Source organism: Fundulus heteroclitus, unplaced genomic scaffold (genome assembly GCF_011125445.2).
Source record: "Fundulus heteroclitus isolate FHET01 unplaced genomic scaffold, MU-UCD_Fhet_4.1 scaffold_48, whole genome shotgun sequence".
In the NCBI taxonomy this organism is placed as follows: Eukaryota; Metazoa; Chordata; class Actinopteri; order Cyprinodontiformes; family Fundulidae; genus Fundulus; species Fundulus heteroclitus.
Window position 1 is genome coordinate 2,234,048 of NW_023396901.1, and position 25,402 is coordinate 2,259,449.

A 25,402-nucleotide genomic window follows, 5' to 3' on the forward strand; every position below is an offset into this window, starting at 1 on the left:
TATAGGAAAACGTTTCAGTCCTTAGTTGTACAGTAGAAAGGTGGTTCTACTGTACAAAGTATAAGTCCAGAGGGGCTGAGTTTCAGTGTATCTCACACAGATGTTTATCCATATAAAGTTTTCCAAACTGTGTGGTTTTCTTTCCTCTTCAACATCATGCTCTACTTTGTGTTGTTTTATCATAAAATCCCAGTAAAACACATTGCAGATTGTGGTGTGTCATGCTAAAATGTGGGAAATGCTCAAGTCGTATGAATACTTTAACAAGTCCATCTACCTTAATCCTGCAGGATGTTGTTGCTCCATGTTGTCTGGTTACAGAGCAGTTTTACAGCACATTTATGAGAACAGGTGTATGAGAACGTGGCGAATTGCTCAGGCTCAGTTACACAAGGGATGCTGGTGCTGAGGAGCTGGAGAACCTCTGCTGTTGGTAACACACTGGTGGGTCACAACAGCGTCGGCTGCTGATGAGGGTTTCCAGCGTGGGAGTCAGGGCTTGACAGAAATCAGAACAAGTTTTCACATTGCATTAGAGCTGTTCTGTCTCATGAATTATTATTATTTTTAAATAGAAATGAAGGCATCTGGGTTTGCAGCTAATGTCCTAACTAAAAAAAAAAAACTAAAAAACTAATAGAAACTGTACAAAAATGTCAAGGAATTTTATAAAGCACAGAAGTGATGAATCATAGGAATGAAAAAAGGAGCAGATTTTTTAGACAAAAGATATCTTCCATTTTTGAATATTTTCCTAAAATGTAAGATAGATATTTTACCTGAATGTGACTAACCTGGTTAAATGAAGGCTAAATACATAAATCATGAGGTTGAAAGAATAAAATCACTGATATGTCATGTTAAACATAGGTTTTTAATGTGTATTGCTATGGTGCTATGCAATTAAAATGATTTGGCACTTTTAAAGCAAAGGGACACAACAAAACATATTACATTGTTTAAAAGGTTTGTGCAAAAAGGATCAAAAATGAAAACAAAGCATGGCACTCACCATCTTCTTCCTGGGTTTAACATCAGATCACTGTAGGCATTTGTGTTAAGTTCCTACTATATACAGGTATGTGCTTTATGGGTCCCTAAGGGCATATTAAAAAGACCAATTAACCTAAAAATTTAGTTTTTGAACTGTGGGGGAAGGCCATATATTGGGAGAGAACCCCGCTTGAACTGGTAAGAACAAGTAAACGGCATGTGGAAAGAGCCCAGACTGGGATTCTGGGAAGCCAGGGCCTTCTTGCTGCAAGGCTATCAGCTTCACCACCAAGCAGCTCCTGCTATTTGTAGGGAGGGACTTTCATTTCAATTCAAGATGTTAGGGAAAGGTCAAATGTAGCATGTTTATAATTCATTTTTAAACACATTGTGCTACCAGATAATTAAAGCAGATACAGAAAAAGCAAAGGTAAGTGGATAAAGTAAAATAAATTGTTTTTTCAAAGGTCCGCACAGACAAGAGAGTCTAAATAAAGTGATTTAAAATCATGTCATCAGTCAGGACAGATTTGTGCTCTAAAAGCATATTAAAAATTGTTCAATGTGGTGCATGAACAACACTGAAAAACCTTCAGAAAGACAATACCTTAATAAATCATTAATGCTTGATGGAGCGTAACGACATAGGCTTCGCTCACTTCAAAGGTCCCATGTGATCTGCTCACGTTGCTGCAAATCATTTAGAATCATTTAGTACATTAGAATGCTAACGTACTGTTATGAGACGCCTTAAACTGCTCATCTTTAGTGTCTGTCTTCCTCCCAGTAGATAAGCGATAAAAACAGTAGGTCAGACTGTTTCTCTCCCGCTAGCTGAGACAAATAACTTTCCCCTCCACATTAGTCAAACCACAAGCTCTATGTGGGTTAGCTTTGCACACCTGATGCCCGTTTCAGCACATTTTTTTTTCCCAAACATAAATATTTTTTGCTGACTTGTGTCGAAGACAGGAGAATCAGATCACTCTGGAGCCCAAATGGCAATTCCAAGGCACCAAGAGCGAGGTCAGAACTTCCTGGAGAAAGAGGAGGATTCATTTGGAAATAGTTGGTTTTATTTCCTTCCTTTTGGATTGAAAAGGTAATAAGAATAAATAAAAGAAAGAGAGGGAAATAAATAAGTAATTTCATTATTATTATTGTTATTTTTGTTGTTGCTTCAGAAATTAAAATAACATTCAAAGTGGATTTATTTGCTCTCATTTTATCCCGACTTTTGCCTTGCTTTCTTTTACTTTGTTGCGGGAAACCACAACCTGGAAATGGACAGAGTACAAATAAGATCTCTAGATCGCCACAATAAGGTGCGACCAAGCCAACCTTTTACCTTTTGTCCCTGACAGTCAGACCCTGCAGGTACATGCAATCTGTGGAGAGTTTTAACATGAGATCAGCAGGTCAGGAGGGAGCGAACACGCTGTTTGAAAAACAACTTGGCCAAAGGTCTCTGCTTTCACTCTTACACAACCCATCAGGAACGCCTTCGCGTCTACGTGGAAAAGGCCGGGCTGTTCTTCCTCATGACACTCCGCTGTAACCTTGAGCTCTACACACATCACATCCTCTCTTCATGATGTTCGCACATCTAGAGTCTGACATTTCTGCCTCATTCTTCTTTGCCAAACAGCTCAAGCTCAGGTTGATAGGACGGAGGGCATTTTCAAGCCTTCTCAGCTGGCTTTAGGTCTGGACTTTGACTGGGCCATTCTAACGCTGGCATATGCTTGGATCTAAACCAGGGGTGTCCAAAATCCTGCACAAGGAGCATCCGTGGCCCTTAAAAATATTTTTGTGCAGCTTCTTATCTTCTTATTCACAAACGGTACAAATTTGGCCCACCGGTGCAGGCGTTGGCTGCAAAAGGAAACCTTCTTAGGGTGAGATTCTCACTGACAAAATTAAAATCTTAGTAAAATGGAAAACGATAGGTACAACGCTTGCTTAAAGTCCCTTCTTTTCATTTTAACGTCATAGCAAGTAAGAACACAAACATCTCATGACTTTTGCTCAAATAATTGTGGCTTGTTGTATTTTTCTTTAGTATGTCTTGATTGTGTAATCATTTACGGATCCGTTTTCTACAAAGCTCTGACTGCTTTGGACATTTTAGGAAAATATTGCAAGTTTAGTTATTGTTCAGCAGGAAAAAACACAAGCTATGGAATTATTTTTTCCATTTTCTATTTTAAAAAAAGAAAATAAATCCCATTTTTGTGGCCTACGACTTCTTTCAACTGGGTGATGCTGGTATCTGTGGCAAAAAAGTTCTGCAATCAGCTCCACCCTGGGTGCGATTTGCTGTTTGTGATGCCCCCACCATGTCTTGTGTCCTTCACATTTGTAAATTTAATTTTTTGTTTGTTTTTAAAGAGTATTATTAAGTTTTCTGCTCAAAGCGGTTAAAGTAAACTAATACACACTCCCAAGTCCCGACAGAAAATGGTGCAAGTCTAAAAACAGTAGTCTAACCTTCTGGATCTAGCTAGCTACCTGAAAGAGCACCTGCTAGCTAACCATTAATGATAAAACTTATATTCATTAATAAAACTTTTTAAATGATCCCCCCCTCTGTTTTTTTTTTTTTTTTTTGCAAATCGCACACTGGCTCCACCTATCTTACTACCAACTCCGACAGGCTTCCCTTTCCTCGCTGATATAAGTCGTCCACACACCACAATACTGCTACTAGCATGTTTTGCTGTGGAAATTGTGGAAATATTGTTGGTTAATGTTGCAATGGTGACATGACTTGCAATAAATGCTTGTAGGTTGGTAATCCAGGTTAAGTTAGTAAAAAGACTGTAGAGGTTAGCTCCCACTGTTTTGCATTTCCAGCTCCACAGCATAGACAGGGGCTAATATTTAAAGCAGTCCTCCACTTTTTTTACTTTCTGGAGCCAGATTTACCCAACTCGAAATTCTTGAGTCTACATTGGTAGTGTTGGTCTGCTTTATAGCAATCGCAGAATCCAGGTAGTGAGTAGAGGCACGTTTATAAGTATGACGTTTCCAATTTCTTTACCATATTAATATTGCGCACACTGACATTGTGAAGACAAGGACTTTGCATTGTACAGTCCTTGTTAGGCTTGTTGGAAACCCAGAAGGAGGGGGGGATTTTCTTCTTGCCACTGTTCCCAGACTTGTGCATTGCATGACAGAAACAGATTTTCCCACCTGAGTTGTGGGCCTCTGTTGTTCCTCCCGAGCCACCGTGAACATCTTGGCTGCATCAGGTTAGATGGACAGCCATGGGTTGGTGGGTATGTAATTGTGGTATTTACTAATTATATTACTTCTCAGGGCAGTTGTTTGCATTAGATATTATTTACGGGTTTTTCAGACTAAAAGGGGGGTGGCATACAAATGAACACTCTGTTATATGAAAATCCTGATAAAAATGTTGAAGTTTCTGGTCGTGACATGAAAAGGTGTGCAGAAGTTTTAGGGGTAGTGATAATGTAGGCCCTGTAGAGACATGCTCTTCGTCTGTCTTCAGAAATCATATCAGTTTTGTCATGACCTGACATACGCGATGCCAAAAGAGTAAATCTACTCCTTTTTTTTGCAACAGGAGCATAATTTGTCACTTCCGTGGAGCTGAATCCTCCGAGACGAGCTGGTTGAGATGGAAGGTGCGCTGAGGAGACGTTTCCCACCCACTCGGCTGGGGTGGAGGAGGAGAAGTCGTGTGGGGTCAGTCTTCGAGCTCGCAGAGTGGGCTGCTGAAAGCCGCATTCAGCCTTAATTGCGGCGGCTCTGTACTTTCCTTCAGCTGCCAGAGAGAGGTGGAGGGGTTAGACAAGGAGAGTAACACCGTGCTACGCTGACAGCTGCACTTCCTTCAGCACACCATCGATTCATCGCTAATTAGCCGCTATCAAATTAGAGATTACTGTCAGAAATTAACGTGTTTGTTTACAGAGTCCTACAATGCTAATTCAATACTCTCAGAAAAAAAAGACATGTTTACAATAATGGTTTCCTTTCAGGGATGTACAGTACTATGCAAAAAAATAAATACAATAAGCCACCTTTATTGTTTAAACGCTTTTCCACCAAGCAGATTAACTTTCTTGTTATATTTTAAAGTGGTCCTGGTCATCAGATCTCGACCAACAACTCTTCATCTACAGGTCTTCATCAATAGAGCTTGATCAACAGGACTTTTCTTTATGTTTTACCTCTGATTTATCTGCTGTTTTACATATTCCTATTCTTTATTACTTCCTTGTCCATGACAGCATATTAGCAAATGTCTGTTTTTGTTATTTAACGAAAGTGGGTAACCATAAACAGAGAGGAAATGTAAGCTTTGCAAAATTATAGTTTACATACACTCATCATAGGCATGGATGTTGTAGTCATTTTGGGCTTTGAATGATGGGTGCAGGAGGTCTGAATGTATTCAGTTCTGATATACATATACAAGTTTAAATTCATACAATCTCACTTTTACTTTGCTAAATGTTTTCTTTGCCAGTTACAGAGAAACTACATCCGTTTGTAAGGCAAGGCAAGGCAAATTCATTTTTATAGCACAATTCAGTACACAGACAATGCAAAGTGCAAGTAGGAAAAAGCAGTTGGATTATATATAAAAAATAAAATAAAAATTTAATTCAACTATTTAACTAGTGCAGTCGAATGCAGTCCTAAACAAATGTGTTTTTAGTCTTGATTTAAAGGAACTTAGGCTTTCCGCACCAACAAACTGGTGTCTGGACTTGACCGCTCCTCCTGTCAATCCACAGAAAATTGAAATTTATGAACCCAGTAAGTTTTTTTAAATCACATTGTTGTGTAATAATTCCACTTTTGATAACTAGTAGTTCAATTAAAAGGCTCAAATTATTCTGACTCTAATGCTGAAGATTATTGTATGTAAACCTTTGAGACAAAGCTCCTTTTTATGCTTTTTTAACTTGCTTTATCGCTAAAACAACTCATTGACACTCTTATACAAGACATCCTAGTCACTGTAGGGTTGTTGTTTTTTTTTTTTTTTCAATGAATACAATAAGATATTAAAGCTGTTCTTGGCTCAAAGAGCCGACATACAATCCAGACATGCCACGTCAAGGACAGCCACTCTTAACATTTTCTTGATATTTCATAGCGGGTCCTTTTTCCAGCACCACCAGAGTCCAAAGGTTTGAGTGCCATTGTGTTATTCTTTTTGCGGGCGTGGGCAGCTCAGAGGTTAAAGACGTGAACTTGAGGATGGAAGAAGAATCCACCCTGGGTGGGAAGAGCAGACAAAGGAAACCGGCCATAGAGCTGATTAGATCTGGAAGAAACTGTTGTTCAACCGCTCGCAAATGACTTCATATGAACTTCTATTACTTTTGGTCCTATTTCGATTAAATTATGACATGGGGAAAAAAATGTTAAGTAGGACCTGAAAATCATTTGAACCGTTAACAGCTGAAGCTCTTTATCTGGAAATACACTAAAAAACACTGAACTTAATAAAAAGGACAAACGTCTCCTAAACTGTTGTCACTCTGAAGCAATAATGTCTCAATATCTAAAATAACAAAGCTGCCACAAACCAAATTAAACCTGGACAATCCCTCGACTAAATAGCAGCCCATACTGTATTCAGTCAAGCCTATCGTGTGTAAAAACCACCAGAGGTCACTATGTGTTGTGCAGCTGTTAAATTTAGAAAGGAAAACAACTTTGGGTTGCTTGAATCAGGTTTACTGTACAGCAACTGTTGCTGAAACCGTCTGAACCTCTGAGTTATTTTGCTCCTGGAAACATTGGTCCTCCAGCTGAGCACATCACTCAGCGCTGCTCTTTGCTCCTGGCCCTTCACTGCTGCAGACGCTCAGTATTTGATTACAGCGGGAGGCCGATTGGATTACAGGAGACTCTGACTCAAATACCGACAGCAAGCACAGCAACCAAGGGACGTCCTACGAGCAGCAGGAACACCGACGGACTCCTCTCCACCAGCTGGGATTCAATCTGAACACAACAGTATATTTTAAACACACCTTTACCCTCACGCATTGGTAAATTGTGAAGCTCAGGGAAAGGGATATATGGTTATACAAAGAAAAAACTAGAAAGTGTGATATGGATTTGTATTCAATCCTCCCAAATGCAACTACAGCTAAATAAATCCAAAGCAACCAGCTTTCTGAAGTCGCCTCTATTCTTAAGCACTTTATTCTCATATAACCTCTGGCTGTTTGTTGAAGGCTTTTAATATCTCTGAGAGAACATTAGTGAGCGAGCAGCATCGTGACCGAGGAACACAGGAGGTCAGGAGCGAAGTTTAAAGCAGGCTTAGATCATAAACAGCCAGCGGGCTGGAGGGAACTCTGGGGGAGTTGCAGAGATGGCCAGCTCGGGTAAGGGACGATTCTTCTTCCACTTTACATAAACCACCACTGAATGCGTCCAAAGTGAAAAGGAAAAACTAAAAAGCATCATTTCCCCCTTAATGGAAAAGCAGCAAGAAGAAAGCAATAAGATGTCACCATCAAACCCCACGCAGGGGACACAACAAACATGTGGAACAAGGTGTTCTGGTCAGGGGCCCATGATTTAACTTTCTGGTCAAGATGCATAATCCTACATATGGCAGAAAACTACGCATAGTCCTGGTCATCCAATGCACAAAGAAAGACGTGGTGGTGACAGCGTCATGCTGCGAGGAGGCTTTTCGACATCAGACACAAGAGAAGCTGGTCTGAGCAGATTGGAGGTGAGATGCAGCTAAATACAGAAGCGACCCGGAGGAAACACAGCTCGAAGCTACGAATGACTTAATTCTGTTGCAGCATTAAACTTTACAAACCTCACATAAAAAGATTTGTAACATAAAAAAATGTTTATGTTTGTAATGTAACCAAACGTGGAAATGTTCGAGGGGTGTATGACAAAGAAAGAACTGTATGACAAGTCAAGTCATTCTCAAGGTACTTCACAGTTTTCTTCCTATCAGATCATCCTCATTTTTAAATAACATGCAAAAAAAAAAAAAAAATACATAAAAATAAATCCATTAAAAACAAATAAATTAGAAATCTATATTAAATGAACGGTGAAGCGTCTGTTTCTCCGTTTCATAAAATCGGAACTTCAGCTGAGCCGCCTCTGCTGCCCCCTTGTGGTACACTGATCAAACAGCATGCGGAGGTGGACACTTCTCACATGAGCTCAGTTGTGCCCCAAGACCTCAAACTTACGCAACATTTTTTTAGGATTTGGTGTGAATTTATTAAATTTCTTTCCATTTTTAACACAGTCAGCTAAGTGATACTAAGCGCCACAAAACAAATAAGCCAGTTATATTATTAAATACATTTTATTACATAAAGGACGTAATTTTGACCAACATGAAGTCTTGGCTAGCCATTACAGGTATTTTGGTTGGGTTGAACTGCTCAACAGATCGTTGCATTTCTGTCTTGCCTAGGCGTTTTATTTTTCAGTGTTCTGTATCTCTGTTGAGTAGATTCATCTGACTGGCAGCCAGCCCCCTCACAGACCCCCCCCCTGGTATCCCTTGGTGCTCCAATCCCCAGCCCTGCCCAGCCTATGGTGCATTATTCCCTTCAGCCCCAGTTGCACTGATCTTCATCTGTCGCGGTCAGGATATCGGTGACCAGGCCGGTACCGATGGTTTTGTTTCCATCTCTCAGAGTGAACCTCTGGCCCTTCTCCAGCACCATGGGCTGGCGAAGTGTAAGCGTCAACGACGTGTCCTCTCCTGGCATCACCATTTCCTGGAAAAGGGAAAAAGTAACACATTTGTCGTCTGGCAAGAACCTGGTTTACAATTTTGAGCCAAAGTGTCCCACTTCCAAACCCCCTCCTCAACCTAGGCTAATTATTTGCAGAGCGTTACGAGAAGCTGTCGACGTGTAAAAACACAACAGGAAATGAGCCTGGTAGATGCACACCTTGTCTGCAGGTAGAGTTACCCTACAGGCCATGTCCCAGGTGAGAGAGAACATGACGGGCATGAAGTTGGTGACGAACGGCTTGTGTCTGCCTCCCTCCTCCTTGCTCAGAACATAAACCTGGGCAACATTAAACAAAAAGGGGAATCCCGTTAGTGAATGGCCCTCATTTCAAACAGATACAACAGAAAATACTGATTCAAAACTAAAATATTTCGAAGGTTTGAGGCTTAAATATCTGATAGTTGTGGAAAATTTGCCTTCACAAAATCCGAACGTTTTCAGCCCTGGACTAATTTGGAGGACAATAAATATGACGACACGTCGTTTATCCCCTCTTACCTGGGCTTTGACTTTCTGGTGGGGCATGATGGAGCCGGGCTTGCACATCACCATCCCCCTCCTCACGTCTTCCCTCTTCAGGCCTCGCACCAGCGCGCCCAGGTTGTCTCCTGCCTCGGCCCGGTCCAGAGACTTGTGGAACATCTCGATACCTGAAGGGAAGATCGGGAGAAGGGTTGCTTACAGGTTTACGGTCGGATTTCTGTGTTCAGCCCCGCGCGGTCCAGCGGGCCGGCTGCTTCCGTAACGTAAACAAGTGAATGAACCGTTTTTCACATTTCGTCTCGTTACAGCGGCAAACCTCGATGTGTTTGAGTGGGATTCTATGACAGGTCGACGCAAAGAGCGCTTTTAGGCCAGGAAAATTGTTCTAAACATACAAATCTGAAAAGTGTGGCACGCATTTGTCATTGGTCCCCTGAGTCAACAGGTTGCAAAAAGCCAATTTTCGTGCAGTTACAGCTCCGAGCATGTTTCCACCAGCATATTTCCTCTAATTGAAAGCGCCTTGTCTCGCATGTCTGCAGTGTCGCCCACACGCCTTGTGGAAAACAACTTCCTGTGGCTCTCTTGGAACAACGCCCTCCTCCGTCAGAGGCCAGACTAATGGCAGTCAACAGATCCTTCCATCTTTGCATCTTAGACACTTTCACTTCAAACATTTTTCACATCACACACTCATATAGGCCATGGTAGGGGGGGGGGGTGGGGGGAAGACGTCTGGGAGGGGGCTTATGTTGTGTGGGCCTCACCTCGGACGGCTCCCTTCACCTCCTCTCCCACTTAGACATTGAGGGTTCTGGGCAGTCACACGGAGGGGGTGCGCTGGCAACAGCTACCTTCCGAAAGGGGGGTGGGCTGTGCCGTGCATCCCCTTCGGCGCTCCCAGTTTTTAAACGCACTTGAGAACAACATGCAACAACACAACATTTGAGCAGGCGTAGGGAGGGTCGGGGTCTTCTGCACACCCCCGTTCTCCGATGGAGGCAAGGAGTCTGGGGCCTGGAGGAGGTGCGGGCCACTGTGTCCGGGGTCTTGGCGGGGGGCTGCGGTGTGCAGTCAGCGGCCTACCAGGTCTGGGGCTGATGCCTCCGCTCCCCCCAGGGGTCGGGGGGCAGGGATGGCAAGGGTAAGGTGGGGGGAGGGAGTGGGTTTATTAGGTATTTAGGGGGAGGGGGGGGCTCTGGCCGGGTGGCTCGTGCGGGTCGTGTTGGCCCGCCCTCTTGGGGGGGCCCGGTCCGGGGGGCGTCTGGTCGGGGGCCGGGGCCGGGGGTCGGGCACAAGCAGTCGTATAGTCGATTTGGGGTGTCCCCCCCCCCTTTGGTCAGTGTTGGATGTGAGTGTTATGTGGGAATGTGTGTACAGCGTCTTTTTTTTTTTTTTTTTATTTCTTTTTCTGTGTGTGGCGAGTGGGGCACAAGGGAGGGATGGGGTGAATGACTTTTTTTTTTTTTTTTTTTTTTCCAGGTATGGGTGTGGTCCGCTCCCTCTCCCAAGAACATCTCAAGTCTCCGATAGGTGCGGAGCCCATCCCCCCACGTCCCGCCCTCCTCCACTTCGTTGGCGGGCGCCTTGGCCCCCTGGCGCATTAGTTGGCTTCGGGTTTGGGGCGGGTTCCCGGGCGTGCGCCGGCCCGCTCCTGGCGGCCTCTTCGCGGGGCCTGGCCCCCCGGGGGGCGGCCGGGGCCCTCGTCGCGGGGGCGGGGCGCCCCTGGGGCCTCTGGCCCTCAGGGCCCATGGCCGGGACCACTTCAGCGGGGCTGGCTGCCGGCGGAGCCCACGGGCTCGTCTCCGCGGCTCTTGAGGGCGTCGACATTGCGGTGGCTGGGGGATTTCCTCGGGGTCGTCTCTGCTCCTTCCTTGGGGGGGGGGGTTGCAGATATCCTGTGTCGGCCCCTCCTGGGCGACCTGCTTTAGGGACCCCTTTGGGAGTCCGGGGTTACGGGTCCCCTGACGCCTGCCTCTGTGCTCGGGGAAGGTGGGTCTTTGGTTCTCCACAATCACTATCAAGCTATTTCTGGATAATCTTCACCTAAACTAGTGCACTTTCACATCTCCCACTGGTGCTGGGTCCCAGGTATTAAGTGTTCACTTATATACAGTAATCTTATAATTTATTTATTTATTTATTTATTTATGTTGTGTCACTTTCTTTTTTCAAATATCACATTACACATGTCAGCTTACATAATAATATATATGATTTAGCAATGGCATCTAGGTGTTATTAGAGTGTATCTGTTGCTTTATGTCTGTTGGTTGTGCTGTTCTTTTTGTGTCTCTTTCCAGGTGATGGAGCAGACAGAGGACATTTTATCATTCTCTTCCTTTTATCTCCTCTTTCTTTCACCTCTACTCTTTTTTTTTTCTTTTCTTTCACTTTTTGTTCTTCCTTTACTCTCCCATTGTCATGTCCATATAATTTGAAATTCTCCTTGCAGGAATCATAATAAAGCTATTTACTAGCATAAATCAAGTGGAGCACTATGGCGAAAGCTGTTTGCTCCACTTGTAAAAGCAAAATCTGTCGAGCTCCATCTGGCATTGAGATATCAATTCCTATTGCCATAGTGCTAGACAGGACACTGGGAAAAAAAAAAAAAAAAAAAAAAAAAAAAAAAAAAAAAAAAGTCAACAGATCCTTCCACCTGAGCCGTAGAGCTCCGCAGCTCCCCCAGAGTTACCACGGACCTCTTGGCTGCATCTCCCATCAACGCTTCCCTGTCAGTTTAGGTGGACGACCATCTCTGGGTAGGTTCGCTGTACCCCTTTCCCCATTAGGAGTGAACACTTCACCAATGCACATCTCACTTTTCAGATTTAAATAAGCTAAGGCAGAGGTCACGGATTAGCGGACCGAGGTCCGGATCCGGACCCACCTGCTGGCTAATCCGGACCGAACTCTATTGAAATATTTCTAAATGACTGCATGTTGTCTAAATTTCACTTGCGCCGCTTTGCCTGTTAATATGGCAAAGCCCCCCGGAGCGTCCGGCACCAGGCTGCACGTGATGCAAATTAGCCAATGAGCTGTGTCACTCAGGGTTGCGGCTGTTTAGCTACTTTTAGATACAGAGCGGCAAACCTGTGGCAAGCCGAGCGGTGGGATAAAAGGAGAAGACGAAGAGTACAAGACAGCAGAGAAAGAGTGGACTGCTGGAAGAAGCGTGGTGAACTGGTGAAAGAAAAGTGAAATGGCGTGCTCAAAAATTAAGAAAGTAGACACAAAAAACAAGTCTTTATAGAAGAATGGACTGACGCGTACCTGTTCGTCTTGCCAGGTGGGAGCAAAATAACCTGTCTCATTTGTTCCGAGACAGTCGCTCTCATCAAAAGCAGCAACATTTAGCGGCAATGAATTCCCTTGCGAAATAAAGCAAAGCTCATTTTCTCAAAAATATCCGCTTGCTTCAGCCATATGTACGGAGAAACTAGCCGATTTTAAAGGCACAGTACGAATGAGCACCTTGATATGTGCTTGAGAATGGCTTTGTCGCCATATAAACCCAGGTTAAGGTCTATTGCAGGGCAGCCTAAAGTCCATTTCTCTCATTAAGTGATAAAAAAGAAAGGTAAAAAAAAAAAGGTCACTTCAGGTGTTTCATAAAAGATGTGAAAGTCAGGAAATTGTCGATATACCAAACTGAAAGATTGTTTTTCTGTATTTCAAAAAGAACTTTAGATTTTAAAATAGAAAAACATATTTTTATATCATTTTATTTAAAAAGTCAACGTATAAGGTGGATGCATAAACACCTGCATTTTATTTCACTATTAAATGCTGTTTAAAGTAACAGATTGTAATTAAAAATGTCTCCGGACCTTTACTGGTTGTTGATTTTCCTTTTTTGGACCCTGCTGATTTTTAATTAGTGACCCCTGAGCTAAGGTTCGCGGTTGAAACTGACAAAAACAAGGAAGAAGGTATGAATACTACTGCAGTGCACCCCATTTTAAGCCATGTATTGATTAGTCTGCCGTCCACACACGACGCGCTCACTCACCTGTAACCACAGACTTGGAGGAACGATTGTGACCCACAAACTCGCAGTCGTCTCCTTTCTTGATCAAGCCTCTCTCCAACGTGCCGGTCACAACGGTCCCTCTGCCTGCGGGGGGGACAGAAAAACTCTGAGTTTATGTTTTAAAATTCATTGCTCCCAACTTGGCTGTCACATCAAAAAACAATCAGATTCCACCACTGTCACGTTTTGGACATTTTGAACTTTCCTAAATTTATAAATTACAATCTTTTAATATAAATTTTTAAGTGTTTAAGTGGACATGCACCTACACCATTAAGCAGCTGCATTCAGAGAGTGCAGGGCAATAGCAGATCCACTAGAGCGGCTTCCGATGGACATTGTAAGGTCCCCTTTGGAAGAACCGCTTTTGCTCAAAGGGCTCTGTCCGTGAGAGGATCTGCAGCTTGGAACTCACTTCCTGGTGATTTAAAGTCTGTAACCAGTTTTAGTGTGTTCAAAAAAACAAACAAAACTCTGGTTATGTCAAAAACAGAACTGTCCCCATTTTTGATGTTTTTACGTTTTACTGTTTGTAGATGTTGTCAATATTATGTTGTGCTATTTTAAATGACTATCACTTTAATTTTTAGAGGTACTTTTTAAAAAAAAGCCCATCTAGGGAAAAGTGCTGCGAATGACGCAAACATGAGACTGCTGTGTTGTTCAGTTTGTCTATGCCGATGTGGGTAGGTCCCTACCAAATAAACTTTGAAATGAAATAAAATGAAACCTGTTTTATATTAGAAATAGTCCAGTTTTTCCCCAAGAAATCTCGTCTTCTTTTTTGGGGGGGTTGCAAAGACTTTTCTTCCACTTAGCTTTCCACTAATATCAGCTTTATCCAGGCAGTCATCTTCTACCTCCCTCCATCTTCTGTCTCTCTTTTTTATGGTTCTGTCTCTATCATGTATCTTTATACATGGGTATAGTTTCAAGGCTACCTGCCTCTCTTCCTTCCTACTTCTTGACTGAATAAAAATCTCTTTAAATCTAGATCTGGCAGAGTTTAGAATATTTTTGAGCGTCAACTTTATTCAATTTTAATTTGATTACATTTGGGATCTGCTTCTGATCCATTCTCAGGGTCTACCTAGCAACAAAAATGCGTTTTCCAATTGTAAAGCAGCCCTGACGGACGCAGGAAGGTGGGTTTTTGTTTCCAACAGGCAGACTTTTGGTGATTCGCGACATCTGAAAATGATCAGAGAATCGTTTACTTGTTGAGAACGTGCTGCGCGGCGCTTTAATGTTTGCAATAATCGGGTTTAAACAGACGTGACCATCATCATATTTGTATGAGGCGAACGTTCTCGGTATATTGAAGTAATCAGGGCTCCACGTGAAATAAACAAACGTGTCCTTTTCTATTGAACACACAACAGAAAACGGACACATTTATCTGGTCGGGTCTGGCGTTCCTGACACAAGCGATACAGACTGTCAGGAATAACATCAGAACAGACTCCACAGATTTTGTTCTGATTCTTGTAGAATGGTAAGGGAAACATTGTAGTCCATCAAATATCACACTTTATGGGCAAACCCATAAAACACCGGAATATATATATATATATATATATATATATATATATATATATATATATATATATATATTAAAAAAAGGCTTACCTGGGATTGAATAAACACCTTCGATGGGCAGGAGGAAAGGTTTTTCCAGCTCTCTTTTGGGCAGAGGAACGTATGAATCCACAATCTCCAGCAGCTTCATCACCGCATCCACTCCCAGTTCAGGCTGCTTGTTCTACGACGGAGCAGAAAAAACACCAACATGAAATACATTATACCAGGGCCAACGATTCCAGTCAAAACAAATAAATCTGTCGAAATAAATTTTTTTTATTTTATGACAATTTAGTGGCTTTATTTCCCCCCCCCACCTCTAGGGCGCAGAGGGCCGAGCCAATCACGACGGGCGTGGTGTCGCCGGCGTAGCCGAACTCTGTGAGCAACTCGCGGATCTCTATCTCCACCAGGTCCAGCATCTCTTTGTCCTCCACGGCGTCGGCCTTGTTGATGAAAACCACCACGTGCTCGACGCCAATCTGCCTGGCCAGCAGGAGGTGCTCCCGCGTCTGGGGCATCTGCCCGTCGGTGGCCGCCACCACCAGGATGCAGCCGTCCATCTGAGCCGTGCCCGTGATCATGTTCTGCAAAAAAATTAAAAATTATCAGCAGGGATCGAGCTGAATGAGGTTTCACCCAGAGCTCCAATCTCAGGCCGCTTTTGACCCATTAAATGTAAATAAAGTTCTGCATGGATATAAAAGTAGACAGACAAACGGTGGACAAAAGGCTAAAAAGACAAACGGATAAAAGGATAGCTGGCCAGAAAAACATCTGGATGGATGGATGAATGGAGGAACGGAAGGATAGCCCTGATGGACATCCATGTGGACAAACAGACTGACGAATGGATGGGCAGATAAAATATTAAAGACAGCAATGGGTGAGTAAATATAGTCTGGAAATTCAAATATTCTTCCTCATTCTCTTATTTTTCCCCATACTTCTCTAGCTGCCGTAAGATGCTAAAAAACCAAATCCCAGACAGCATGGCAGCACGGCTCCACCTATAAGCCACGCCGCGTGCAGGAAGAAGGCAAAAGCAGATTACCTTGACGTAATCGGCGTGGCCGGGGCAGTCTGTGTGGGCGTAATGTCTGTTGGCTGTGGTGTACTCCACGTGAGAGGCGTTGATGGTGATTCCTCTGGCCTTCTCCTCGGGAGCATTGTCAATCTCCTCGTATTTTTTGTAATTTGCACCACCGGCATCGGAGAGCACTGGAAAAAAAAAAAAAAAAAAAAAAAGAGAGAGGGGTGAAAATAAAGCGACCATGAGGAGAACCTAGCAGGTTCTCTCCTGGGCTTCAGGCTCAGGGCCTCTACCTTTTGTGATGGCTGCAGTCAGGGTGGTTTTGCCGTGATCCACGTGGCCGATGGTCCCGATGTTCACGTGAGGCTTCTCTCTGCTGTACGTCTTCTTAGCCTCGGCCGCATAGGTCCGCCGACTCAAAGGCACGGCGCACTGCACGGAGAGAGCAAAACAGGGACTCAAACACACAAATCGACGCCGAAACGGCCTGAAAAAAACAAAATGGTCATCCGTCCGGGCGCTTACGAGCTTGAAGGAGCCGTGCAGAAGGCTTGGAGAAGTGAGCTGAAGGGCTGAGGGCAGAAGATACAAATACGGTTAGCTTATAGTTGTTTAGATTAAATAGATTACAACTCCCGTTTGTGAAGATACTTCTGCTCCAACTGAGGATATGTAACTTTTTTTTTCCCTTTCTGTTTTCATCATTTCAGATTCCTCTGCCAATAGTTATTTATTTCTTTGGTTTTGGTTTAATTACACAACCCTGGTCCCGGCAAGTAGGCTACTTCTTTTGGGTAATCTGTCTAATATTCTGAGCAATAAGGACTTGAAAACCACTTCTATGTGTTTCATCAACTATGAATTTAATCAAATGTGGTATGCATAACTAATACCTTTCTATTATAAAAATATGCAAACCTATCAAGCATTTGTATAAAGGCAGTGAATCTATGGTATTTTCACTTAAACTCCACGCCTACTGGTCAGGTAAAAGACGTATTTACTTTATATTGCATGATCTTTCTCCAAATTGCAGCTGGACTGCAACTTAATCTTTGAAGACATTTAAATTGCATATTTAAACCATCTAATTATGATTCATGATTTATAAAGGCTATTTAAATCATGTACTTATTTGGTTCTATTAAAGCCTAAGTGTGGCTTTAATTCATTAAAGAAGCAGCCTTTCACGGTTAATCTAAGGTTAAGGTAACTAACATTCACTATTGGCTCTAACCTGGGGACATATCCAAAAGGACACCTGACTATTTTCCACGTCTAAACGCAATTCAACCGAGGTCAGCTCATTTTGGCCACTTATTTAAAGAGAAGCAGTCTTTTTGGCAGCTCTCTAACTCATTTGTCGCCACAGCAACTCATTATCTTGCTTACATGCTCGGCAGACTGTTTACGTCCTTGTTGACGCAGCCGGGGTTCGAACCCGGATCCCCAGAATCAAGATGGACTGTTTTGGGCACTTGTGTAACAATCGGTGTTTAGCTGTTGCTTCTACACCCTGCGCCTTCAAGGCACTGGTGAACGATGGTTGCAGTTTTTTTAATTATTATTATTTAATTAAGCCAAAAATCTAATTGCATAATTAGTCCAGGCAAGAATAAGCAAGAGTTTAGCTTTACGTCTGAGGAGCTCTGCAGCAGCTAAGAAGCGAACACACCATCTGACCCAACCGTGATCTCCACAGGAAGTTATTCTTCTGATAAACTGATATTTGGTGTAAATGGCTGTCTTCTGCTATTATTAAAAGCAATTCGTTGTGTCAGACTTTATCCGTTTATCGTTAGCTAACCCTCAACCTGGTAACGTGACCTTGCTGCGCTATCGGAAGAGGCAGCATCGCCTCCCGTCTCTCACGTTTATCCTCCTTAAAACAACTCAGGCGTTTTGTTCTGGAAATTATGAATTATTCTGCAGCGTAATTAACTTTAATACAGACACACCGAATCAAAAAGTTAAATAATCTAAACATTTTTACCGGAGAAACAGGCACGCAGCCCCACAAGCGCCGCCATCTTGGAGAGTTAGACAAACCAAAGACGATGAAAATATCAAGAGGATACCCTGACCCGGCCCAACGCTGCCGCAGTGAACGTGCACGTGTGCGCGCGTTTGGAACTGATATTTTTTGTGGTAATTTTTTTGTCGCATTGTGTTTGTCTGTGCATTAATGTAACTGTCTTTACTAGAGAAGCTTGGTTAGATGATTTTAACTTTATCATTTACAAGTTTCCCAATGTTATTGAAATAAAAAACATTAGGTATGATTTAAACATTTACCCATCTTTGTGTTTTACTTCTTGTATGATGAGTCAGCAATAAATAGTGATACACATTTTAAATTCATGAAAATATACTTTAAGCTTACCGTAATAGATTATATAGGAAGATAAATTGTGCAGTCTGTGGTTAAAAGTGGGGGATTAAATTTAAACTGTAACGTTACTCTTTGTACGCCCGCCGACTCACTTACCGTAACTATGTTAACACGGCGAACCTTATTGTGGCGTATTTTAGCTATTGAGGGATGCATCTTGTAATTATAAAATGGATACAATTACTTAAATCATGCAAACCCGGAAACTGTTTAAAATTGGACACAGGCCTCTTTTGCAAAGCCACTCGCACATGTTGCTTGCCCGCTGCCTTCACTTTTTACGGTAAAGCATGGCGGCTCGCTGGTGAGCTCGGCTAGCTGGAACGTTCTAGCGCTTTCACGTGTCTGCGTCTATAAACAGGAGACGCGCTCGCCCGCTGTTAGTTTAGAGAGAAGCAGCTTGTTTCAGTCACAACACCGATTACCGGGACGCTTCAACGGTGAGCCGATCATGCCTATTTCTGTCTGTTTTCGAGCCGTTAACTTAGAAATGCAGATCCTTTTTTACTCATTTTGTTTTTGTGTAGTTCCTGATCCTATCAAACAAACTCGAATAGGCATTTTTCTCGTCAAAATAACTCATTTGTTTGTATATACGAATAGATAGATTAATTAGTCCAGTGTCAAATGTGTCTTTTTATTGTACAGCTGTGTGAGTCATGTCAGATAACAGACAGAACCGGAGATACCCCCAGAACCTTCAGGGGGTCCTGCAGCTGGCGGTGGACGCTGGATCAGCTGCTGAGGGTCCATCCCCTCCAGAGCCAATGTCAGAGGAGGTAAGTGCCTCCTATCTACCACCATAGCAGTTCTAGAGTCTAGTCCTGTAGGGACTGCAGTAGGGAAATAATAATCAGTAAGGTTAATCCAACATCATGAGTTTAAAGAAGTGGCCATTAATGTCAAATTAGTCATTTGAATGTTGTAACGCATGGTCATGTGGAATAGCTAATATGTTTACCCTCTAATGGTACGTTTCAGGAAAATTAATGAAAATGATCTTCCGAAGCACATCCGAATCCCAATAAATTAGATCCAGTCCATGGTTATAGCGTAAAGAAGTTTTCCAATTAACATTGCGAGCGCTTTCACCAGCCATTGTTTTTCATCCTGTCTGATAAAACGTCCCTTCCCTCAGAGGAAGACGTGGCTGAGGGAAGCTCTGTCAGACATCTGCAGAGGTCAGATGGATGAAGTGGAGCAGATGAAGCAGTGCCTGGCCGTCCTGCGGAAAGACGAACCGAATGACAAGGAGCCGGATGCAGAAGAAGACAGGGAGGAAGACGAGGAGGACGAGCGAGAATCGGCCTTTGACATGTTGTCTGAGCTGTGCGAGAACCTGGACAACGCTAGAGGTTTTTAAAAGCTTTGTTATAACATGAAAGCCAATCACATATATATACTTGCTTCATCCTGTTTATGCTCTTTGCAGATCTGATGATTCTTGGTGGACTGGAGCTGTGCGTCTCCAGGTATCTTTGTCATGTGCAGGGCGGGCTGAGGTGGCGGGCCGCCCAGCTCCTCGCCTCCTGTGCTCAGAACATGCCCCAGGTCCAGGAACACCTGTTTAAAATCGACGTGCTGCCAAAGCTGCTGCAGCTGACGGATTCAGACCCCAATCCCACCGTCCGAGTGAAAGCCCTGTACGCCGTCTCATGTGAGTCCCGGAGGCTCGACGGCCTCCGTGCTGAATCGTCTTTAGAGGTACCCAAAGAGACGCGGGGTTCTGTGGACAAATCTCTAAGCTTAAATCTTCGCCGCAGGTTTGGTCCGAGAGCAGGAAGCTGGGCTGCAAGCGTTTGTCGCTCACGATGGCTTCTCAGTGCTGATGAGGGGCATGCAGTCTGAAAACGAGAAAGTCAGGACCAAGTCTGCTTTCCTTCTGCTCTGTCTGCTGAGCTCAAACCCCGAACACAAAGGTAGGAGGGAGAGACCACTGCTGATAATCTTCCTTTGATAATTCATCTATGCTGATTTCTGTTTGGGATCACCGCAGCCGACCAAATAATTTGCCGGATGAACATTTCAGTCGGTGATAGCTGAAATAATTTAATACATTGATTTGAAAAAAAAATATGAAGGCTTATAAAAAGGTGTCAGTAATTTATGTGATCCATGATAAAATGATTGTGTAAATTCAATTAACAATAAATTTCACTTTGGGGTGTACTCACTTCTATTGTTTTATTTATTTATTTATTTATTTATTTATATATATATATATATATATATATATATATATATATATATATATATATATATATATATATATATATATATATATATATATATATATATATATATATATATATATATATATATATATATATATATATATATACAGTATATATTAGTTGCAGTGCAATTTCAATTCTATTTTTTAGTAATCTGCTTCAAAAGTTCTTGATTTGTATTTTATAAGCTCCTCTTCTTCAGGGTAAAATATTTCCCCTGATTGTCTTAACTTTTCTTTTCCTCTTTACTCTGAAGTTTAACACTGACGCACTGAGCGTGCAATATATCAGAACTGAAGCGTGTTCCATTCTGCTTGTCCTCCAACAGAAACGGTTGTGTCGATGGGGATGGTGCAGCAGCTAGTTTCTGTTCTCCGCATGCCACACTCTCCTTTCCATGAGCATGTGCTTGGCGCTCTCTGCTGGTAAGAAAGGTTTCTTAACTCTCCGCGCTTGTTGCTCAATGTCAGCAGTAATTAAGGTGTTTCGTTGGGTTCGCGGCTTTCTGGCCCGACCCCTTCCCGTGCATAAGTAAAGGAATGATCAAAGCCGGCGTTTAAAAGGCATGAAGCTATGGTTCCTGTTCGGTACTCTGGTCCAACCTTGTTTGTTGTGTGTCTAGTTTGGTGGAGGATTTTCCGCAAGGGCTTGAAGACTGCAGGAACCCAGCTCTGGGTCTGGAGGAATTACTAAAGCAGCGAACCAAAGAGCTCCACGGAAAAGAGGAATGTCAGGTAAATAAAAATGACAATCATAGGTTGAAATTACATCTAAATGCCTTGCAAAAGTATTCAACTTTCCACACTTTGAAAGGGAAGCTGTTGTTTGAAAGATAATCAGAGTTTAAATCCGTTTGTGTTGGTCAATAATAATAAACTATTTTTGTAATGTGATAAAATGTGAAAAAGTTCACAAGCTATGTATGTATCAGCAATGTACTTTTTAAGTACAGTGACAGACAAATATGCTTTTTATATGTAAAACGATAGAACTAGGAACTGTGACGCTTATATTTAAAATCCAAGCTTCATAGATTATCTTAATCCTAGGTCATTACTGCCATCTTACTTTTTTTTTTTTTTTACATTAACAGGAGCAACTTGACTTCTGTGAGCGTTTGAGACTTTTGTGCTTCAACAGGCAGCAGACGGATGACGTAGGGATGGATCGTTGAGGATGCTTTTGTTATATATTTTTTTAATCTTACCTGTTTTGGCTTCAGAAAAAAAATGAAAAGATTCATGAGCTCATGGATGTGGAGCAAACATCTGTTACCACCGTGGATGTTGATATTTTGCATGTAATCCACATGTTGGATTTTACCGTGTAAATACCTGTTCTGTATAAAGTTTCTGTTCAACTCGGCTGCCTTTTCACCTCTGTTTGTTCTTCTTTTAATCTTTTATGTAACCCCAAGTTTTCCCAAAAAATAATTTAAGGTTATTTATGTTTTTAGTATATTTACAGCTGTAATGGACACATCAGCATTGTAGTAGTTTTAAGGTTACAAAATGAAAATTGGAATCAATTTGTCAACGTTTTATAGAAAACTCTCACAGTTATGGACTTTGGCAATATCATTTATTGTAAATAAAATACTGCTGTTCTTATACATTCAATGGGCAGTTTTCGTCATGGCATCCCATGTAGAATCAATGCATTAACATGAATGTCATATAAAAATATTTAACAATAAATCACTGAATATACATAGCCTTACAAAAGTATTCAACCCCTTTGAGTTGTTCTATATATAGATATAATTCTGTGTATTTTATGGAATAGAGCTACACTTTAAAAAAAACACAAATTTGTGAAAGTAAAATGATACAAGGTTTTCATCCTGTTTAATTGGTAAGCCTCTGCAGATCTTGATGAAACACAGAGAAGGTAAAGCATCCATTTGAATTGCATGAGATGGAGTGGGAACAGATCTAAAACAGGCAGTTTTAGATCTGTCCAGTTGGACATCCTTTCCCCTAACATACAGCCAGAGTCTCAGTGGAATGGGTTGGATAAAAGCACGTGTTAGAACGGTCCTGTGAAAGTTCAGAAACTAAACGCAGTCTAGACTTGAGCTATTTTGCCAAGAAGAATAGGCAAAAATCACCAATAAGTTCCAAAAAAATACAATGCAGTTTGTTGAAATAAAATGCAAAGCAGCTCAACGGGTGTGAATACCTTGGCAAAACACTAAACATGCCCCCCACTGATACCGTCAGTGTTTAAATAGAAATGTGAATATCATTGGATTCTCAAAGTCATGTGTTCCTCGCTGGTCCCATGCTCGTTTCACATTAAGCTTTGAACTTTACTAGTATCTTGATTAACAAACTAACCCATCTTTATGGGTTTGGTCAAAAGAAAGGCACAGAGGACAAAAGGGACAGGATACACACTCCTGATTTTAGGGATACCTCAGGGATCCAGTTTAGGACCGCTTCCATTTCGAAAAGTCATCCTTGTCCTCCGCTGCTCTTATATCACCCACGGCAATCAGCAGCTGCGCCAAATAATATGTCACCATAACAAAAATCTGACCGTGCTCAATTGGCGGCAAAACCTTAAAGACCTGGAGGGCCAGTGAAGCATCGGACACCATGAAGGACAAACTCCCCAACAAGATAGCTGCGTGGCGGGTTCGGATGGCTAAAGCGGCCATGACGGCGATGAGGATGAAGTAGATCCCCACGCCGGGAGTCAGCAGATCAGAGTTCTTTGCCTTCTGCAGGAATGGGAAAAGATAGATGTAAAAAGCTCCTCCCACGACAAGAAGGATCAGGTACAGAACGCGGTTCAGGGAGGAGGCAGAGTACGTTGCGTAACGACTGGATAGGAAGGTGACGGCGTAGAGCAGATGAGCCACAGCGAAGGCACCCATTCCTGAAACAGATGGTTTTGTAATGTTAAAAATAATAATAAAAAAAAAAACATCCACTCACGATTAAACAAAACTTCTGTTCAACAATTATCTATTAGTTAGGCCCAATGGTAACAGTTTAGAAATCTGCCTGCAGAGGGAAGGGACATTCTAAAACGCTTAACGTGAAAAAGCTTAATGTGAAAAAGCTTAATGTGGCTTAAGGTAGGAAAACAATGATCACCAAATTTCTCTTTCATATTGCTCCTAATCAGCACATAAACTGTCAAAAAATCGAACCCAAAGTCCAATTATTATGGACGTTATCTAACATTAAGCGTTTCTGCTTTCATATAGCCAGCCTCTATGCCTATGAAATACTTAATGTCATATAACGTCCATAATAATTGGACTTTGGGTTCGATTTTTTGACAGTTTTAAGTGGTTATGATAAGCAATATATAAGAGAAATTTGGTGATCACTGAGCATTGTTTAAGTACATTAAACCACGTTAAGCCTTTTTCTCGCCATAGGCGCCAATGAAGAAGAAAACGTTAATGTGAGATATCTTCTATAATCGTTGGATTTCGTTTTTTTTTTTTTTTTTGACAGGCTTAAGTCTTCATGACAAGATATGGCCATGCGAAATTTGGTGATGATTCCTCGTTGTTTTCCTACCTTAAGCCACGTTAAGCTTTTTCCACGTTAAGCGTTTTAGAATGTCCCAGAGGGAATCATGCTAATGGCTTGTATGATGATGTGTGTGGTGCACTTGCAAGCTGAAGTCATTTGCATCTGCTCTGCCTGAGCTTACCATGAATGAAATACTCTGGCCATACCAAGCAGCAGTCCCCGACCGCGGAGAAGATCAGCCCCCCCGCCACACCCAGGACGCTCTGACCTCCGTTCCAGCTCAGCACCACCACGGCCAACAGGAGAGCCGGGGCTGATTTGACACCTGCGGACGCCACTGACGGGGCCGCGTCAGGAGACCAGAGGTAGAAGTATAAAGCAGAGGACAGGAAGAAGGGCAAAAGAGAGAGGAGAAGGGCACAAGACTGACAGAAAAATAAAAAGAAATGAATAAAAGGGAGATTTGTTATTTTTTTATATATATTAGATATTTTAACTGATCACTCTAAGCAGCTTATCTATTTGGTTTTTCTATAAGAGCATTAAGTCACAGCAAATAGAGGTAAAACGTACCATATTTCTCCTCAGGCGCTTGTCATAGGCATCAGTCTCAAGGATGTCCATCTTCACCCAGCTCAGTTTTCTGCTTTCCTTCACTAACAGCGGGTCTGTCTTGGCACCAGTGTGCGGCCCTCAGATGGTTCTCCTGCGTCCGTCGACCTGAATCTGCGCCGTTCCTCTCCCTCCGCTGGATTTCCACGAGCGCGAACTTTAGACCGGTCCTTCTTGTCTGATTGCACTCTGATAATCAATGTTCTCCTCGTTTCAAGTTCTCATGGACAAGCGGCTGACCTTTCGCCTTTTTCCGGTGCTAATATGCTGATGACATCAGAAAACGGGGGACAAAGTCGAACTACGTGTAATGGCTGGGAATTTAAATGTGCAGTTATGATTTTTTAGAAAAGACAGGTTTTCCAGGTCAGACATAGACATCTGAAAATTGGTGCTTATACTGAGACATGCCTGCTTCTAAATAAAGCTTTTTAATCAAAACAAATAGGGAATTGTTAGAAGTACATTGCTTGTGAATATACTTCCCACAAACTGAAATAATTCAGTTAGCTAAACTAAAATTAGGGAAAGATGATCAACGACGCTGTAGACTTAAAAGGTACATCATTTAGAAACCTTACAAACAGTTTCAGAAATTGCAACAAATGATTCAAAAGGTTAACGGAAGTTCATGACCTTTGATGCCCCTTCGTATTCTAATAAATTCACTACCTTTCTGTCATTTAACCTCCGGTCTTTACTAGAGTTTTGATTGTTATTGTAGCCTTGCGTACGGATCCGAAACTGAAATCCA

The 25,402-nt window shown here is 42.3% G+C and overlaps 3 protein-coding genes across 4 annotated transcripts; 1 reads left to right on the forward strand and 2 right to left on the reverse strand.

Annotated features, from left to right (window-relative positions):
• Positions 1 to 8,322: 8,322 nt before the first annotated feature.
• Positions 8,323 to 18,014, reverse strand: tufm (Tu translation elongation factor, mitochondrial). The gene is made up of 10 exons (XM_036132185.1): positions 17,910 to 18,014; positions 16,442 to 16,488; positions 16,210 to 16,348; positions 15,938 to 16,104; positions 15,201 to 15,470; positions 14,932 to 15,064; positions 13,282 to 13,386; positions 9,279 to 9,430; positions 8,937 to 9,056; positions 8,323 to 8,759 (listed from the first exon to the last, which is right to left on the reverse strand). The coding sequence occupies exons 1-10, from the start codon at positions 17,944 to 17,946 to the stop codon at positions 8,589 to 8,591; spliced, it is 1,341 nt and encodes a 446-aa protein (XP_035988078.1). The 5' UTR covers positions 17,947 to 18,014; the 3' UTR covers positions 8,323 to 8,588.
• A 576-nt stretch (positions 18,015 to 18,590) lies between these two features.
• On the forward strand, positions 18,591 to 21,908 carry hspbp1 (HSPA (heat shock 70kDa) binding protein, cytoplasmic cochaperone 1). The gene is made up of 8 exons (XM_012882247.3): positions 18,591 to 18,748; positions 18,957 to 19,087; positions 19,447 to 19,663; positions 19,741 to 19,965; positions 20,072 to 20,227; positions 20,871 to 20,967; positions 21,165 to 21,276; positions 21,636 to 21,908. Exons 2-8 carry the CDS (start codon positions 18,968 to 18,970, stop codon positions 21,714 to 21,716), a joined length of 1,008 nt encoding a protein of 335 aa, XP_012737701.2. The 5' UTR covers positions 18,591 to 18,748; positions 18,957 to 18,967; the 3' UTR covers positions 21,717 to 21,908.
• A 196-nt stretch (positions 21,909 to 22,104) lies between these two features.
• Positions 22,105 to 25,389, reverse strand: tmem86b (transmembrane protein 86B). 2 transcript variants are annotated; one of them, XM_021308493.2, is made up of 4 exons: positions 25,321 to 25,389; positions 24,610 to 24,915; positions 24,218 to 24,461; positions 22,105 to 23,425 (listed from the first exon to the last, which is right to left on the reverse strand). In XM_021308493.2, exons 2-4 carry the CDS (start codon positions 24,658 to 24,660, stop codon positions 22,974 to 22,976), a joined length of 747 nt encoding a protein of 248 aa, XP_021164168.2. In that variant the 5' UTR covers positions 24,661 to 24,915; positions 25,321 to 25,389; the 3' UTR covers positions 22,105 to 22,973. The 2 variants fall into 2 exon arrangements, with proteins under 2 accessions (XP_021164168.2, XP_012737704.2); XM_012882250.3 differs by lacking the exon at positions 25,321 to 25,389 and having other exon boundaries at positions 24,610 to 24,960.
• Between the last annotated feature and the right edge of the window lie 13 nt (positions 25,390 to 25,402).

Bases quoted from the DNA above. Each gene is read 5' to 3' on its own strand.
- tufm (XM_036132185.1), bottom strand. From the start codon at position 17,946: ATGGCGGCGCTTGTGGGGCTGCGTGCCTGTTTCTCCG. The intron at 16,349-16,441 runs GTAAGCGCCCGG...CTCTCCGTGCAG, and splicing joins TGCACGGCTCCTTCAAGCTC to TGCGCCGTGCCTTTGAGTCG. The intron at 8,760-8,936 runs GTGTGCATCTAC...TCCCTTTTCCAG, and splicing joins TAACTCTACCTGCAGACAAG to GAAATGGTGATGCCAGGAGA.
- hspbp1 (XM_012882247.3), top strand. From the start codon at position 18,968: ATGTCAGATAACAGACAGAACCGGAGATACCCCCAGAACCTTCAGGGG. The intron at 19,088-19,446 runs GTAAGTGCCTCC...CCCTTCCCTCAG, and splicing joins CAGAGCCAATGTCAGAGGAG to AGGAAGACGTGGCTGAGGGA. The intron at 19,664-19,740 runs GTTTTTAAAAGC...TGCTCTTTGCAG, and splicing joins GAACCTGGACAACGCTAGAG to ATCTGATGATTCTTGGTGGA.
- tmem86b (XM_021308493.2), bottom strand. From the start codon at position 24,660: ATGGACATCCTTGAGACTGATGCCTATGACAAGCGCCTGAGGAGAAAT. The intron at 24,462-24,609 runs GTACGTTTTACC...TTTTTCTGTCAG, and splicing joins AGCGCCTGAGGAGAAATATG to TCTTGTGCCCTTCTCCTCTC. The intron at 23,426-24,217 runs GTAAGCTCAGGC...CATCTGTTTCAG, and splicing joins GCCAGAGTATTTCATTCATG to GAATGGGTGCCTTCGCTGTG.